Raw genomic sequence first — 14364 nt, 5'->3', positions numbered from 1 at the left:
CGGACCCTGCCATCCCGCCCCCGCCCCGAGCCCAGGCCCAAGCGCTGCGGGGAGGAAGAGGGGGCGCCCCCGATTCTCCAGGGCCTTCCTGGCTCGGCCCCGCCTCCACCCCGCCACTCTCCTTGCCCAATACTAATAACAGCCACGGCGGCTAAGTGGGTTCAATGCTCTTGGGGCTGTGCATGGGCACGCACACCCTGATTCCTGAGCACGGCCGAAGAGGCACCGTCAGGTGCTGTGCTGTGGTACGCAGAAGGAAACGGGCGCAGAGAGGCTGGGGACTTGCGGGGCTCACTGAGCGCCGACTAAGGCCGGACCCCTGGCCCGTGCCTGAGACGCTTTACAGTCACCATCGCATTGATTCTTCTCGGCAGCTCTCCCTGTTTCACAGATAAAGAAACTGAGGTTCCGAGCCGTGTGCTCTCTTGGCCGAGGTAAACAACTGGAGCTAAGACCGGCAGATTGCACCCCGGGGCTGTATTCGTAGCCGGCGGGGGGTGGGAGGGTGGGGGGCGGTGGGGGGGGTGGTGGGAACGTCCAGGGAAAGAAGGCCGAGGAGGGAGTGGGCCAGGAATGGGGTGATGTGCTGGTTATCAGGTGGTACAAGCGGCGGTCATGCGTCAGTGTTTGGACCCACACAGGCCAGACTGGCCTTCCAGGCTCTTCAAGGCACTTGCTGTGTGACCTCTGGATGACGGCATCACCTCTCTGAACCCTAACTCTTTCATTTGTGAAATGGGCGACACACTCCCTGCCTCGTGGATGTAGGTGTAGATCACATACACAAAGCACTCACATCAGGTGTGATAACCAACGTCCCACATTTCCCCAAAGCCTGGCAAATGCAGGCACTCTGAATATAGTTGATGATGTTGAGGGATATCATTATGCAGTACTGGCTCTATCAGTCTGAATAAGAGACCCTCCTCACCCCTCCCTCACGGAGCCCACACGGCTTGCACCACCTTCTCCTTCCCAGAGGCCCTCCATCTCAGCCAACCCAGTCAGCCAAACTGGAGGATTCCCCTCCCGACGTGGGGCTGGCCAGAGTTCCCTCGCTTGAGGGCTCCAGGGCTCCAGGGCTCCGTGCCAAGAGTCCAGACGCTGGAGTTGGCACGGGCCCCACTCCTGGGGAGAGCAGATGGTGTCTGCAAGTGCACTTGGCTCAGCCAAAGTTTCTGACAGACGACAGGCGGGGAGACCCACCGGAGGCTAGACTAGAGGGACCTGGAGTGGGGTTGTTTTATCTGGGAGAGATAACCTGTCACTAGCGCCTTAACCTGGCTCTGGTTGTTTTTTCATATAGCTTATCACTACGAAACATAGTCTATATTTCTGTTGTTTGTAGTCTGAATCCTCCCTCCATCAGTATCAGCTTCAGGAGGGCTGGGATTTGATCTGATCGCTTTTGTTCACTGCTGTGCCTCAGGGCCTGGAACAGTGCCTGGCACAAAGTAGCCCTTCAATACATATTTGTAGGAAATGGGGGCTGGGGGCACGAATTCCCACCAGCCTCGGTTTTCCACCAAATCTTGGAGAACTTTCTACTATCACTCGGCATATCCGATGACCCAGAAATTCCACTCCAACCAGATGCGAATATATGTCCACCACAAGGCAAATTTCCATCCGATGGATGGGTAAATAAGTTGTAGCATCTTCCTACCAAGAAAACTATACAGCAAAGAAAAAGGAAAGATCTACAGCCACGTGCAACAGTGTGGGTGAGTTTCACCATCAAAATGCTGAGCACAAGACAGAAGACACAAAACAGTGCGTACGGTGTGATTTCATTTGTATAAAATTCAAAACCAGGCAAAAGTAATCCATGTCGGTGGAAGTCCAGTTAGTAGTTACCCTCAGGGGCACTCTGAGGAAAGGTCATGTTCTTCTCTTGAGCTGACTTCTGATTATCAGGTGTGGTTAGTTTCTGGAATTTAATCCAGCTGTTCACTTATGATTTATGCACTTTTCTGGACATAGATTACACTTCAAAATGGTTTTTTTTTTAAGTGAGTTGGATCTCTGCAGACTGACCTGGGTCACTTTTTAAGATGTATCACCGAGAGAAAAAAGCAAGATATAAAACACTACATACCGTCACTATGGAAAACAGTATGGCAGTTCCTCCAAAAATTAAAAATAGAATTACCATATAACCCAGCAGTTCTACTTCTGGGTAGGTACCCCGAAGAGCTGAAAGCACGGTCTTGAAGAGACATCTGTAACAGCCATGTTCATAGCAGTGTTATTCACCAGAGCCACAAGATGGAAGCAACCCCAGGGTCCATCGACAGATGACTGGATGAAGAAAATGGGGTACCTATTATTCAGCCTTAAAAAAGAGGAAGAAAATTCCGGGGCGCCTGGCTGGCTCAGTCAGTAAAGCGTGAGACTCTTGATCTCAGGGCTGTGAGTTCAAGCCCCACACTGGGTGGAGAACCTACTTAAAAAAAATAATAAAATAAATAAAACAAAAAGGGAGAAAATTCTGACATGCGTGACAAGATGGACTAACCGTGAGGACATTATAAAAGGACAGCTTTTCAACCATTCTACGTCTGTGAGGCACCCAGATAGTCATATTAATAGAGACAGAAAGCAGAGAGGTGGGGCGCCTGGGTGGCTCAGTCGTGAAATGTCTGTCTTCGGCTCAGGTCATGATCCCGGGGTCCTGGGATCGAACCCCGCGTCGGGCTCCCTGCTGTGTTCCCTCTCTCGCTGTCTCTCTCTCTGTCAAAATAAATAAATAAAATCTTTTAAAAAAAAAAGAAAGAAAGCAGAGTGGTGGTTGCCAGGACCTGGAAAGATTGGGGGGCAGGGGTGTTGTTGGTTTTTGTTTGTAGTTCGTTTGTTTGTTTATTTATTTAATATATTTTTAAGTAAGCCCAATGTGGGGCTCCAAGTCATGATGCTGAGATCCAGAGTCGCAAGCTCCACGGACTGAGACAGCCAGGCACCCTTGTTTGTTTTTAGTTTAGTTTTTTTTTTTAGTTTTTTAGTTGTTGGTTTTTTTTTTTTGGCTTTTTTAAGTATAGTTGACACACAGTGTTACGTTAGTTTCAGGTGTAAACATAGTGACCCAACTTCACTATGCCTTATGCTATGCTGACCACAGGTGTAGCTACCATCTGTCACCCCACGGTGCCATGACAATATCATTGACCATACACCCTATTCTGCGCGTTCCATCCCTGATTCATTCATTCCACAACTGAAAGCCTCCTCTCACTTTCCTTCATGCAGCTCACCCATCCCCCAAGCGCCTTCCCTCTGGCAACCCTCAGAAAGCTGAGGGACATTTTTATTTTTATTTTTATTATTTATTTATTTATTTGAGAAAGGGAGAGAGAGAGAGAACAGGGGTGGGGGGCTGGGAGGGGCAGAGGGAGAGGGAGAGAGGAAATCTTAAGCAGGCTCCACGCCTAATGTGGAGCCCAGTGCAGGGCTCCATCTCATGACCCTGAGATCATGACCTGAGTTGAAACCAAGAGTCGGATGCTTAACTGACTGAGCCATCCGAGTACCCCAGGGACGTTGTTCTTTCATGGGCACAGAGATTCAGTTTTGCAAGATGAAAAGAGTTGTAGAGATTGGTTACACATTTACGTGAATGGACTTAATGCCACAGATCTGTACACCTAAAAATGGCTAAAATGGTAACTTTTATGTTATGTATCTTTTACCACAGTTCTTTTAAAATTTAAAAATAAAAAGTAAAAAATAACTAAATATTCAGTTTGCAGGGTGCCTGGGTGGCTCAGTCATTAAGTGTTTGCCTTTGGCTGGGGTCATGATCCCAGAGTCCTGGAATCGAACCCCACATCGGGCTCCCTGCTCCATGGGAAGCCTGCTTCTCCCTCTCCCACTCCCCCTGCTTGTGTTCCCTCTCTCACTGTGTCTCTCTCTCTCTCTCTCAAATAAATAAATAAAATCTTAAAAAAATTAAATAATAGCAAACATTTATCACACCTAAATCTAGGTACCATCCTAGATCTATTACTTATTTGTATTAGTTATCTATTGCCCCATAACAAATCATTCCCCAAAACCTAGTGGCTTAAAACAAACATTTATCATCTGACATAGTTTCTGCTGGTCAGGGATCTGGCAGTGGCTTAGCTGGGTGGATTTTTTTTTTTTTTTTTAAGATTTTATTTATTTATTTGACACAGAGAGAGAGAGTGAGCACAAGCAGGGGGAGCAGCAGACAGACAGAGAGTGAGAAGCAGACTCCCTGCTGAGCAGGGAGCCCAATGTGGGACCCAATCCCAGGACCCTGAGATCATGACCTGAGCTAAAGGCAGATGCTTAATGACTGAGCCACCCAGGCGCCCCCAAGTTGGGTGGTTCTAACTCCAGGTGTCCCATGCCAGCGAGGGCCGCAGTCATCTGAAGATCTGACTGGTGTTGGAAGATCTGCTTCCAACTTGGATTGCTGGCATTGTTGGCAGGAGGCGCCAGTTTGTCCCCATCTGGGTATCTCCATTGGCTGCTTCTCTGCTGTCACAACATGGTGGCTGACCTCCCTCCCAGGGAGCCACTTCAATGCCTTTTATGACATACTGTATTGGCTAGAAGCAAGTTTTAAGTGCAGCCCATAATCAAGGGGGAAAGGAATTAGCTTCCACGTATCGAAAGACAGCATATCAGGGCGCTTGGCTGGCTCAGTCAAAAGTGCATGTCACTCTTGATCTCCAGGTCATGAGTTTGAGCCCCACAGTTGGATATTGCGCTTACTTAAAAAAAGAAAAAAGAAAAGATCTGTGAGCATAGTTTAAAACAGCTTCATACATTAAGTCATCCAGTCCTGACGATAGTCCAACAAGTTGGGTCCCATCATTCATCCTCACGTTACAGAAAAGAAAACCATGGTACAGAGAGGCTATAGGTCACACAGAAGAGGCAGAGCTGAGGCTTAAATCCAGGTAGTTGACCTGGGAACCATTTTCGTAATCACTAAAATCAACCAGTAGGGAGAAAACCAATTAAAGAGAAGATATTTAAGAAGGAGCACTGGGGAGCCTGGGCGGCAAGTTGGTTAAGCCTCCGATTCTTGGGTCCAACTCATGACTAGGGTCATGACCTCAGGGTCCTCCAGTAGAGTCCTGCCTCTTGTTCCTTGCTCAGCGTGGAGTAGGCTTGGGATTCTCTCTCTCCCTCTGCCCCTCCCCCTACCCATGCCGTCTCTCTCTAAAATAAATAAATCTTTAAAAAGAAATGAAGGAGCACCAACAGGACTTGACTGGTTGGATGTGGGAAGTGATGGAGTCTTGGATGACACCCAGGCACAACCTCCATATTCCTTTGAATACTGAAAGACATGCATTCAAGGAAGGAAGTATACAGCAGAGATGTTAAGAACAGAAGGTTTAGGGGCACCTGGGGGGCTCAGTCAGTTAAGCATCTGCCTTTGGCTCAGGTCATGATCCCCAGATTCTGGGATCAAGCCCCGCCGCGGGCTCCTTACTCAGCGGGGAGCCTGCTTCTCCCTCTCCCTCGCCCTGCGGCTCCCCCTGCTTGTGAGCTCTCTCTCTGAGAAATGAATAAATAAAATCTTAAAAAAAAAAGTACATAATGTTTAGCGACAGAGTTAGATAGAACTATAGCCAATTTGGCTTAAGGCAAATGATGTTGCCCTAATTTCATCATCTTTTTTTTAATAATAATTTTATTTATTTATTTGACAGAGACACAGCGAGAGAGGGAACACAAGCACGGGGAGTGGGAGAGGGGGAAGCAGTCTTCCCACAGAGCAGGGAGACCAATGCGGGATTCCATCCCAGGACCCCAGGATCATGACGTGAGCTGAAGGCAGACGCTTAACGACTGAGCCACCCAGGCACCCCTAATTTCTTCATCTTAAATAAAACTGATAATATTGACTACCCTGTGGGATGTCTGAGGATTAAACAAAATCCTGCTTGTAAAACGTTCAGTTTACAGGGTCTGGCACAGAAAAAACACTAAAAAAAGCTAAATGGTAGCTTTCAAATATATCTCTTAGTGAAATTATTTTATTTACGTAAATACCATCCTATATTAAAATGTTGCCCCCTCCCTGTAATTTTGAAGATTTTATTTCTTTGTTTGAGAGAGAGAGAGAGAGAGAGAGAGAGAAAATAAGTGGGGGAGGAGGGGCAGAGGCAGAGAGAGAAGCAGGCTCCCCGCTGAGCAGGGAGCCCCATGCTGGGCTGAATCCCAGGACCCAGGGATCATGACCTGAGCCCAAGGCAGACGCTTAGCTGACTGAGCCCCCCAGCCACTCTCCCTCCCTGTAATTTTGAGGTGGTGACTCTAACTTGTGTAGTCCCATTTTGCTAAAAAGTAGGCAAATGAGTTTCCTTTGGACTCGTGGTCTGGGCTGGAGGAATTCAGACTAGGGTTCAAGTGGCTTTAGAGGGTGGAGAAGGCACACTGCTCAGGAAATCAGAATGTGTCAGCGCCTCTGACTCACTCTACTTGCACCCATTACACGGATGAGTTAACTGAGACCTGGAGTCGTGCAGGGTCACATGACAAATTACTGGCAGAGTCCACCCTTCAAGAACCAGATTTTCTGCAGATGAAGGGGCCTCAGTTCCTCATTTCTCAAACCCTTTCCCTCACGCTCCCCCTCCTTGCTCAGAATCAGTACTAATAGTGAACTGGGCCGTACTCCGGAGAAGGAAGTAGCATTTATCATTACTTGAGGAGCCACGGGAAACTCTCAAAAAAGGAAGGAAAACCCCCTCCCAAACTTGAGTCTCTCTGAAGGAGGAAGGATTATTTTTTTTTCAAGATAAGAAATGGGGATGCACGCAATGACCACAGGGAGTCTGCCCCTTGGTCCTGGCTCAAATCTCTAATTTGTGGTCCCGGCTGGGAGAGAGTTTCGGAAGGCTTGAAGCGTCGAAGGCTTCCATTACTTAGTAAGCAAGGTATCCCAGAGAATTAGTTGGCGAGCAAGCTCCTTCAGCCACACTCAAGATGGCAGCTGCCGGACCACGCCCCAAATGGCGGAACCACGAGTCGTGTTTGGAGAGACGCTTTTCCCAAAATGGAGAGAGAGGGGAGAGAAAACGTCCATCACATCTTATCCCCGCCCCCCGGGCTGCTAGGGCCAATTAGCTGCCCGCAGGGCGGGTGCCAGACTAGAGGAAGAGGCTGCTGTTGCCCCAGCAACAACCAAGGAGTCCGAAGGCGGGCACAGCCTCGGAGGGAATCGGCGCCTCAGGTCTCTCGCTGCCAGGAAGATCCTGGGAGAGGCGCGAGGCAAGCCTAGGAAGTCGGCGTCCGCTGAGAGAGGGAAAGGTCAGGCCCATGAACTGCAAACCCCGCTACTTCTTACCCCCAGCTAACCGTTAGGTGCTCTGAGGTAGGAATAACGCATGCGCGGGCTTAGAGGCGGGGCTAAGGCAGCCCTGCACTTAAGACGCACGCGCTTCTTGGCCGGCGGGGGTCGGACGCGAAGAGGCGGGGCTTTATGCATGTGGGCGGGGCCACAGGCCCTTGGGGCGGGGATTTCCGCCGCGCTGAGCAAAAGGAAGCAGTTATTTTAGAGGCGGGTAGTTAGGCGCCAACTCCCTGACTTCAGCCCACCGCCCTCACTCTTCCGGGGCTCTCCTGGGGAGGCGGTCAGGATCGTGGTTAAGACTGCAACCTCAGTAGTTTGACGAAACCAGCTGGGAATACTAATACTACCCCTTAACTTGGTAGGCCTCAGTTTCCCCATCTGTCAAGTTGGAGATAATAGTACACTGACTTCACAGGGCTGTGATTACATTTTTCCCTCAGGGCCATGGCTGAGGTGCACGTGATCGGGCAGATCATGGGGGCCACCGGTTTCTCGGAAAGTAGCCTCTTCTGCAAGTGGGGCGTCCACACAGGTATTCCCTGGCCTGGTTCACTTCCCCACCCATACCCCCAGCCCAGAGTTTGTACCCTACTTCCTTCACCCCCCTGGCCTAGTCCCTGATCCTCATCTTCCATTGGCTTCCGGGACCCCTAGCCATGACCATACCCTGACACTGTGAATCTCACATTGTTTTTCCCATCCCATCTCTCTGGGGGCTCTGGCTCCCCATCTCTGAACGCACAGCCCCCAGTGATACGGGGATAGACACCCCCCTCCCACGCGCACACACACACACACACACACACACACACACACACTCCCAATCCTCAAAACACTAGCCAGCCTAACTCCACTGGACTTAGGGTTGCCCTGGGTCCCTCCCCCATCTTCATTCTTTGCTTTATTGAGTTCTTTTTTTTTTAAGATTTTTATTTATTTATTCACGAGAGACAGAGAGAGAGAGAGAGGCAGAGGGAGAAGCAGGCTCCCAAGGAGCAGGGAGCCCGATGCGAGACTCGATCCCAGAACCCTGGGATCATGACCTGAGCCGAAAGCAGACGCTTAACCATATGAGCCGCCCAGGCGCCCTGCTTTATTGAGTTCTGACTGTAAAATAGGTTTCCATCCCAGATTTACAGAGGAGAGGCCACCCTCCTGTATTCCTAATTCTCTGTGAGAATGTAGGGACCCCTTCCGATCAGTCATCCATGTTCATGCACACAGGCCCAGGAGAGACTGCAGGGCCCCCAGTTTTCATGCCTCCCCATCAGAGGCAGCATAGCATCCAGTGGAAGGGGTAGGGCCATAGGCTGCCAGATCTGAGCTCAAACACTAACTCCCTCCGCTAGTGATTGGTGCCCTTTGGACTTGACCTCTGTGTTCCCTTGTCTAAAAATGAAGCCAACAGCAGCCAAGTGGCAGCAGAGTGTTGAGGTTAAGAGCAGACTGCTTGAGTTTGAAACTGCATATTAGCTATGTGACCTTGGGCACTCGTCTTTGCCTTGATTTGCCTGTCTGTACAATGGGAATAATAACAGTGCTCGTTTTATGGGCTTGTCTCAAGGACCAAATGAATAGCAACAGCGCTGAGGAGAGGGCCTGGCCCAGTAAGTGTTTGCCTGGCTTGTGGAAGAACTGGATGGGGTTCTGTTAGGAAAGCCTTGGGTGTGCTGCCCCACATAGAGTAAACGCTCACAAAATGGCTCTTGCCATCGTCATCTCTGGAGGTCCTGGGTCCTTTCCGATTTCACCGGTAGGTAGGATGGTGGCTGAGATTCCCGGGGAAAGGGGAGGGGGTCCTGTAGCTGAGCAGATAAGAGGCAGGCTCTGGAGTCAGACTTAGTTTCTTCCTCATCTGTAAAGTGGGAATATTTGTCTTTCAGAGGGGCGTTGGGAAATCTTGTATGTGAAGAGCCTGACTCGAGGCCTGGTACTTTCCTCACCTGGCCCAGAAGGGAGCGATAACCGACATGATTTTTATTATTTCAGGGGGCCCTTGGTGGGGGGGGGACAGTTAATCCAGCAGAGAACTCAGGGGCATCCAGATCAAGGGCTTGGGCCCTGCAGTCAGAGAAAGCACAGTTTGAGTCCAGCGCCACCGTGGGACAGTGGTCAGCCATGTTCCTGCTGTGCCCAGCATGGACAACCGTGCTTGGCACACAGCAGGTATGAAGTAAGTGTTCATGGAATAAATGGCCAAGTAACTTTCCTACTCAGAGTGTTTCTTTACCTGTAAAATGGGGATTATATTAGCACCCACCTCCTAGGAGCACTTATTTGTCCAACAAACACTTATTGAGCACCTTCTGTGTAAGAAGATCAGAGTGTGCAAGAGGGGTGCTCTCCTGGGGTTCCCAAGTAGAGGAGACAGAAATTTTAAAAAGCGGGTAAGAAAATGAGCTCAGGGAAGAAATGAGAGGAGATGACGTGCCAGGGACTCGCATTCGGATAGGAGGGTGAGGGAGCACCCCTCTGTGAGAGGTGGCACACTTGAGCTGATTCCTGAAGGATGAGAAAAAACCAGGCACGGGCACATCCAGGAGCAGAGCCTTCTGGGCAGAGGCCAAAGCCAGTGCAAAGGCCCCGAGGAGGGGAACAGAAATCGGGCCAGCGAGGCTAGAGGGTGGTGAGGGATGGGGAGAATGGTGGGAAGTGAGTTCAGGCCCGGGGCACAGGTCAGGCCATGCAGGGCCTTGTGGGCTCCCGAGGGGAGACTAAAGTGGGGGTGGGTGGGTGGGGATTAAAAATCCCAGAGGGCAGATTAAATGAATTCATGGATAAAGCGCTTAGCACAGTGTCTGGCTTTCTTTCGCTATTATTATCAGCCCCGGGAGGATTGCTATTATTATGCACCTTTCACCATGTGCTGGAGCTCTTGAAGGACACCCTCGGCCCCATCTTAGTCCTTGGACGAGGCCTCTAACGTGGGGTGAGAAGAGTAATAAAATGCTATCCAGCGCTTACCCAGCACTCACTGTGCCCCAGATGCTGTTCTAAGGGCTTTCTGTGTATTGGCTCGTTTAATCTTTTCACAAAACCATGAGGGAATGCGTCCTTATGCACCCATTTTACAGAAGGGGAGACCAAGGCAGAGACCGGTAACTCGCCTGAGATTGCACAGGCAGGATGAAGTAGTACCAGGATTTGAACCCAGACATTTGGCTCTTGAGTCCACACTTTGTTGTTGTTGTTGTTGTTGTTTAAAGATTTTATTTATTTGACAGAGAGAGACACAGCGAGAGAGGGAACACAAGCAGGGGGAGGGGGAGAGGGAGAAGCAGGCTTCCCGCTGAGCAGGGAGCCCGATGCGGGGCTCGATCCCAGGACCCCGGGATTGTGACCCGAGCCAAAGGCAGACGCTTAACCGACCGAGCCACCCAGGCGCCCCATGAGTCCACACTTTATAACCCGACCCCCACTGCCAGGGAGAGACAGGGTCCTCCAACCCCAGTGGTCTCCCCTTCCTGATGTCTGCTTCCTGTCCCTCCCTGCAGGGGCGGCATGGAAGCTCCTGTCGGGCGTGCGGGAGGGCCAAACACAGGTGGACACCCCCCAAGTAGGGGACATGGCCTACTGGTCCCACCCCATCGACCTGCACTTTGCCACCAAAGGCCTCCAAGGTAGGTTCCTGGCATGAGCCCTGGGCCAGTCTGAGGGGAGGGGGGCCTAGCAGCACTTGGAACACCCAAGTCCCACCCCTGTTCCCTAGGCCCTTTGGGTCCCTTTCCTGGCCAGACCTGGCCCCGGAGAGGCTGAGCTGGGGCCTCTGCTGGCTGGCTCTGGAGTGTGTAGGGCTGCAGGGGACGAGGGGAAGGGGGGGGGACCAGGGAGAGAAGGGAGGTGGCTTTCAAAGAGACAAACAGGAGTCTTCCATCAGGAGGAAGCTGGGAGGGGGTTATGAGGGAGAGAGGCAGGCTGGTTGCCCTTCTGTTCTGCAGGCTCGGCTCAGCTGCTCACGGGGGAAACGAGTACGCGGGGGAGGAAGGGTATCAGAAAACCTTTTCTCGTGGAAAATTTAGATCACTGGAGAGGAGTGGATTCTAGGAAATAGCCTAGGTAAACATGTCATGTATTTCAACAATACAAATGATATTTACTGAGTGTCTGCCCTGTGCCCCGCCTGTGTGGGGTGATGCCCTGGAAATGTTGGTGATTGAGACAGCAACCCCCCCACCCAGCCCTGTCCTCACGGGGTTCACCATCCCCTTGGGAGAGACAGAGCCGTCCCCAGAGAGGGCAGCTCAGAGTGGGCAGGTCTGGGATGGGGGCGGGGGATCCTAAAGGGTAGAGGAGCCCAGAGGAGATGCCTGACTGCCAGGGAGTTCGGGGAGAGCTTCCTGGAGGAGGGGATGTTTGAGTTTTGCCATGAAGGGCCAGTAGGAGCTGATAAGCCCGAGGGATGGAAGCGGGTTCTAGGCAGAGAGCTGTGTGTGAAAGGCCCAAAAGGGAAAGTGAGCCGGGGGCATTTGGAGGCTCGAGGGTGAATAAGAGGAGGGCCAGGGGTGAGGTGGCAGGGGACAGGGGACGGGCCATGGAGCTGAGGCCATCTCCTGAAGGTACTGGGGAGTCACAACATGAGACTCACAAGTCAGATTTCAATTTTAAAAGATCCTCCTGGCGGCCGTCCTTCGGCTCTGCAGACCCCGTGCCCTCCAGCGTGGGCCCCATCCTTGCCTCCTCTTTCACCCCCCATCCTGCCCATCAGGAAGTCCCTTTGCCTCTACCTTTCAAAGGTATCCTAAATCCCCCCACTTCTCTCCCCGGGCACCCTGGCCTGCCCACCCTCACCTCTCACTTGGGCAATTACAGCAACCCCTTCCCTGTGCTCCTACCCTGCTCCCAGAGTCGGTCCCTCTGTGAACACCCAAGTTGGGTCACATCCCTTCTCCACGCGGAACCCTCCACGGTCCGCATCTTGCTCGGGGGAAAAGCCAAAGCCTCATCGTGGATCGTGGAATCTGGCTTGTCCCCTCTTCTCCCTCCCCCTCTCTCAGTCCGCTCCAGCCACGCCGGCCCCGCCCCCAGCTCCCACCTCAGGGCCTTTGCACCGGCTGTTCCCTCTCCTGGGCATTCTTCCCTAGATGGCCGTCTACATGGCCCGCACCGCACCCTTCCCTCCTTTCAGCATTCGCCCACATGTCACCTTCTCAGTGAAGCTTCCCTTGCTCACCCACTTTCTAAAACTGCATCCCCACCCCCACCATACCCAGCTTTATTTTTCTCCAGAGCAGTGATCACCATCTGACATACCCTATAATTTGCTTATTTACTACATTCGTTGTCTAGGATGTCAGGAATTTTTGTCTGCTCCGTTCACCACTGTGTCCCCAGCTTCTAGAACAGGGCCTAGCACAGAGGGGCACAGAAAGGAGGGTGAAATGGGGCCAGATCTCCAAGGGCTTTGCCTACCAGGCTGAGGAGCTGAACCGTGTTCTAAGGAGCGTGAGAAACCTAGGGAAGCGGGAGAAAGATGCTTCCAGCTGCCAGGTGGACGGTGCATTGGCGGAGCAAGAAGGAAGGCCCTGGGCCCAGGGCGCACAGAGTGGGCCACTGTGAGGGAAGAAGGGAGGTGTCTGGGACGAGGCCCGAAGCGCTCACCTCGGGACTGCGCTGCCCTGATCTGGGGACAGGGAAGAGGAGGCCGTAGAAAGGGATGTCAGCTGAGGCCACGTCCAGAGGGCCTGGAAGGTCGAGGTTGGACTTCTCCTGAGGGCACCGGGATGCCCTGGAAGGGTTTTCAGCAGGGGAGGACCACAGACTCAGAAAGCTCCCTTGTGAATAGGCGGCCAGAGAGAAGGCCGGGGCGGGGGCAGACACCCAGCAGGCAGGAGGACCGGGCCTGTGGAGATCGACAAGGAGGTGGGGATCCAGGATGGGGAGACCGAGCTACTCCGTCGCTCTGAAATTTCCTTCCTCCTTCCCTCCCCATCTGCAGGCTGGCCCCGGCTCCACCTCCAGGTGTGGTCCCAGGACGGCTTCGGCCGCTGTCAGCTTGCGGGCTACGGCTTTTGCCACGTGCCCAGCAGTCCTGGCAGCCACCAGCTGCACTGCCCCACATGGCGGCCCCTGGGTCCCTGGCGGGAGCAGCTGGCCCGCGCCTTTGTGGGTGGCGGCCCCCAGCTGCTGCACGGGGACGCCGTGTACAGCGGGGCGGACCGCTATCGCCTGCGCACGGCGGCCGGCGGCCTCGTGCACCTGGAGCTGGGGCTGCTGCTGCGCCACTTCGACCGCTACGGCGTCCAGTGCTGACTGTGCCCCCGAGGGCAGGCCCTTGTCCCCAGCCCTGCGTGCCTGTCTAGGGCCCGCATGGCCCAGGGCTCAGAAGCGGGGGCTCTGGACGCTGTCGGGTCTGACCCCGGCCAGCGACCACCGTCGCTTCTGTCCCGGTGAGCACCTCCAGCCCAGTGGCTGCCCCCTCAGGTCCAGTTGGCCCATCTGTAAAATGGGGGCAGTGAGCGTGTGGGGCGGCAGGGTGCTGGGTGACAAGAGGCTGCTTGGCCCACGGAAGTGCTCAATAAAGGAAAGCAGTTCTTACAGGTGTGGGTGCCTTCCTGACTTCCTTCTTCGGTCAGATGTCTTGTGCCCTATCCTCCCACTGACACCCTCCTTCAGGCCCCCCCCTTCTGACACACCCACTTCCCCCATCCTCTGCCTCAGCCTCTGCCCCCCTCCCCGCTCTGGGTGCCCCTCTCAGGACCCCCCCCTCCTTGGGGCTTCTCCCTCCTCTGTGCCCCTCTCCCCACTGGTACCCCGTCTTCTGGCTGACCCTCTTCCCCAGCCTCCCACTCTCTGTCCGCTGGGGTCCCCGTTCTCTGATTCCCCCCCACCCCCGGACCCGGTGTCCCCAACCTCTGAGTGAGCCCTCCCCGCCAGGTCTTCATTCACTCCGTGACCCCGCGCAGCCCTCAGAGCCACACGCAACCCGCCTGCCCGCTGTGGCCGCGCTCGGCCGCCAGGAGGCAGCACCCCGTTCGCGGGGCGGAGCCGGGGTGCCCGCCCCCTCCCCCCGGGGCTTAAGGGACCCCCCT

At 53.3% G+C, this 14364-nt stretch overlaps 1 protein-coding gene across 2 annotated transcripts; it reads left to right on the top strand.

Moving 5' to 3' along the window:
- The first annotated feature begins 7120 nt into the window (after positions 1-7120).
- On the top strand, positions 7121-13872 carry B9D2 (B9 domain containing 2). Of its 2 annotated transcripts, none has more exons than XM_028095826.2 (4): positions 7121-7293; positions 7777-7868; positions 10831-10956; positions 13272-13872. In XM_028095826.2, exons 2-4 carry the CDS (start codon positions 7781-7783, stop codon positions 13583-13585), a joined length of 528 nt encoding a protein of 175 aa, XP_027951627.1. In that variant the 5' UTR covers positions 7121-7293; positions 7777-7780; the 3' UTR covers positions 13586-13872. The 2 variants fall into 2 exon arrangements, with proteins under 2 accessions (XP_027951627.1, XP_027951628.1); XM_028095827.2 differs by having other exon boundaries at positions 7121-7357.
- The last annotated feature ends 492 nt before the right edge of the window (positions 13873-14364 follow it).

Source organism: Eumetopias jubatus, unplaced genomic scaffold (genome assembly GCF_037043125.1).
Source record: "Eumetopias jubatus isolate StellerSeaLion01/CBP00866 unplaced genomic scaffold, mEumJub1_p1.0 scaffold_10, whole genome shotgun sequence".
NCBI lineage: Eukaryota > Metazoa > Chordata > Mammalia > Carnivora > Otariidae > Eumetopias > Eumetopias jubatus.
This window is presented reverse-complemented; position numbering and strand designations above follow the sequence as displayed.

Bases quoted from the DNA above. Each gene is read 5' to 3' on its own strand.
- B9D2 (XM_028095826.2), top strand. From the start codon at position 7,781: ATGGCTGAGGTGCACGTGATCGGGCAGATCATGGGGGCCACCGGTTTC. The intron at 7,869-10,830 runs GTATTCCCTGGC...CCCTCCCTGCAG, and splicing joins CAAGTGGGGCGTCCACACAG to GGGCGGCATGGAAGCTCCTG. The intron at 10,957-13,271 runs GTAGGTTCCTGG...CCCCATCTGCAG, and splicing joins TGCCACCAAAGGCCTCCAAG to GCTGGCCCCGGCTCCACCTC.